The sequence below is a fragment of the Trichinella spiralis genome, assembly GCF_000181795.1.
Source record: "Trichinella spiralis strain ISS 195 chromosome Unknown Scfld5517, whole genome shotgun sequence".
Taxonomy (NCBI): Eukaryota; Metazoa; Nematoda; class Enoplea; order Trichinellida; family Trichinellidae; genus Trichinella; species Trichinella spiralis.
In genome coordinates, this window is record NW_003532456.1 from 1 (window position 1) to 1,188 (window position 1,188).

At 34.5% G+C, this 1,188-nt stretch overlaps 1 protein-coding gene across 1 annotated transcript; it reads right to left on the minus strand.

Moving 5' to 3' along the window:
- Positions 1–88: 88 nt before the first annotated feature.
- On the minus strand, positions 89–771 carry Tsp_15239 (conserved hypothetical protein). Its single transcript, XM_003366726.1, has 2 exons — positions 702–771; positions 89–402 (listed from the first exon to the last, which is right to left on the minus strand). Exons 1-2 carry the CDS (start codon positions 769–771, stop codon positions 89–91), a joined length of 384 nt encoding a protein of 127 aa, XP_003366774.1.
- Between the last annotated feature and the right edge of the window lie 417 nt (positions 772–1,188).

A 1,188-nucleotide genomic window follows, 5' to 3' on the forward strand; every position in this document is an offset into this window, starting at 1 on the left:
TAAAGAGACTTTTCGGAGGCGTAATGAAAATGGCGTCGACACATGAAATCTAGCAGTCGATGACAAACCAGAAGTATTTAAAATTCCGTCATAAAATCTTCCAAAAATAGATTGCCATATACATGAACAATGTAAATATGAAAATTCTGTCAATGCTTGAAAAGTATTCGGATGATCTTCTGTCCTTGCGTTTCTGCTTTTCATACATGTCTATGCAATTTTTATAACAACGATTCCAATAAAACAATTCCAAACATTCCTCCACAGCCACTGAAGGATTGTCCAAGATTTTCTGTTCTAAAACTGCCTGCAGTTCGGAACGAATTTTCCAATTAATGCTACCATTGCTATTGACCATCTGATTTAACAAATACGCATATTCACTTTCTGCAGCGTTTGCAACTGAAGTTGAGCAATTGGTGAACATAATACCTGTGGTGTTTTCAAATTTTTGTATAATTCAATAAAATTGATAATAATTTAAAAATCACATCAAAAATAAATACACCTTTACAGTATGTTGAGAAAGAATTAAAAGAACAATTTTCTTACTGTACTAACTTTTCATTCAACCATACATTTTCATGAGAACGATTATTTCAAGTATCAGGCTATTGGATAAAAGAAGTAAAAGACAGTAATAAATTTTTAATCTACAGCGCGAGTGCGGTCTTTTTAAATTATACGCATACATTATTAACTGGGCACTCCGATTTCGGCCGCTCCCATTTTCTCCACACCGCCTTTTCGTGTGATTGGTTGTTCGCTCATAGCTTGTACGGCATTTCATCGGTAACCGGCGATTTACTTATGCTATTTTATTGGCTATTCAGTTGACTATGATGTATCGATTTTCAATCTCATTCATTCATTAACGTGATATGCAGTCTGCTGGCAAATATTTTCCACTGAAGATATGAGCATGAACACAAATAAAGAATGTAGTATATGAAATAAAGTGTCTCAGAACTAACTTTAAATAATTAAAATGCTGCACATTTGCAGCACAATGACAATCATCGAACACATAAAAATGAATCATAAGATTTATTTTGAAAGAAAGCTTATAAACTATTTTAACGCTTTCCACCAACTCTCGGAGCTGCTGTTTACAGCTTTGCAATTTTCATGCGTCCTGCTGCAGCTTTCTGCGAGCTCGCATTTTTTCCGCTTTCTAGCGCTTTTGCT

Coding starts and splice junctions, on each gene's coding strand:
- Tsp_15239 (XM_003366726.1), bottom strand. CDS start 771: ATGAGCGAACAACCAATCACACGAAAAGGCGGTGTGGAGAAAATGGGA. Junction 403..701: donor GGCCGAAATCGGAGTGCCCA/GTTAATAATGTA, acceptor GCTCAACTTCAG/TTGCAAACGCTGCAGAAAGT.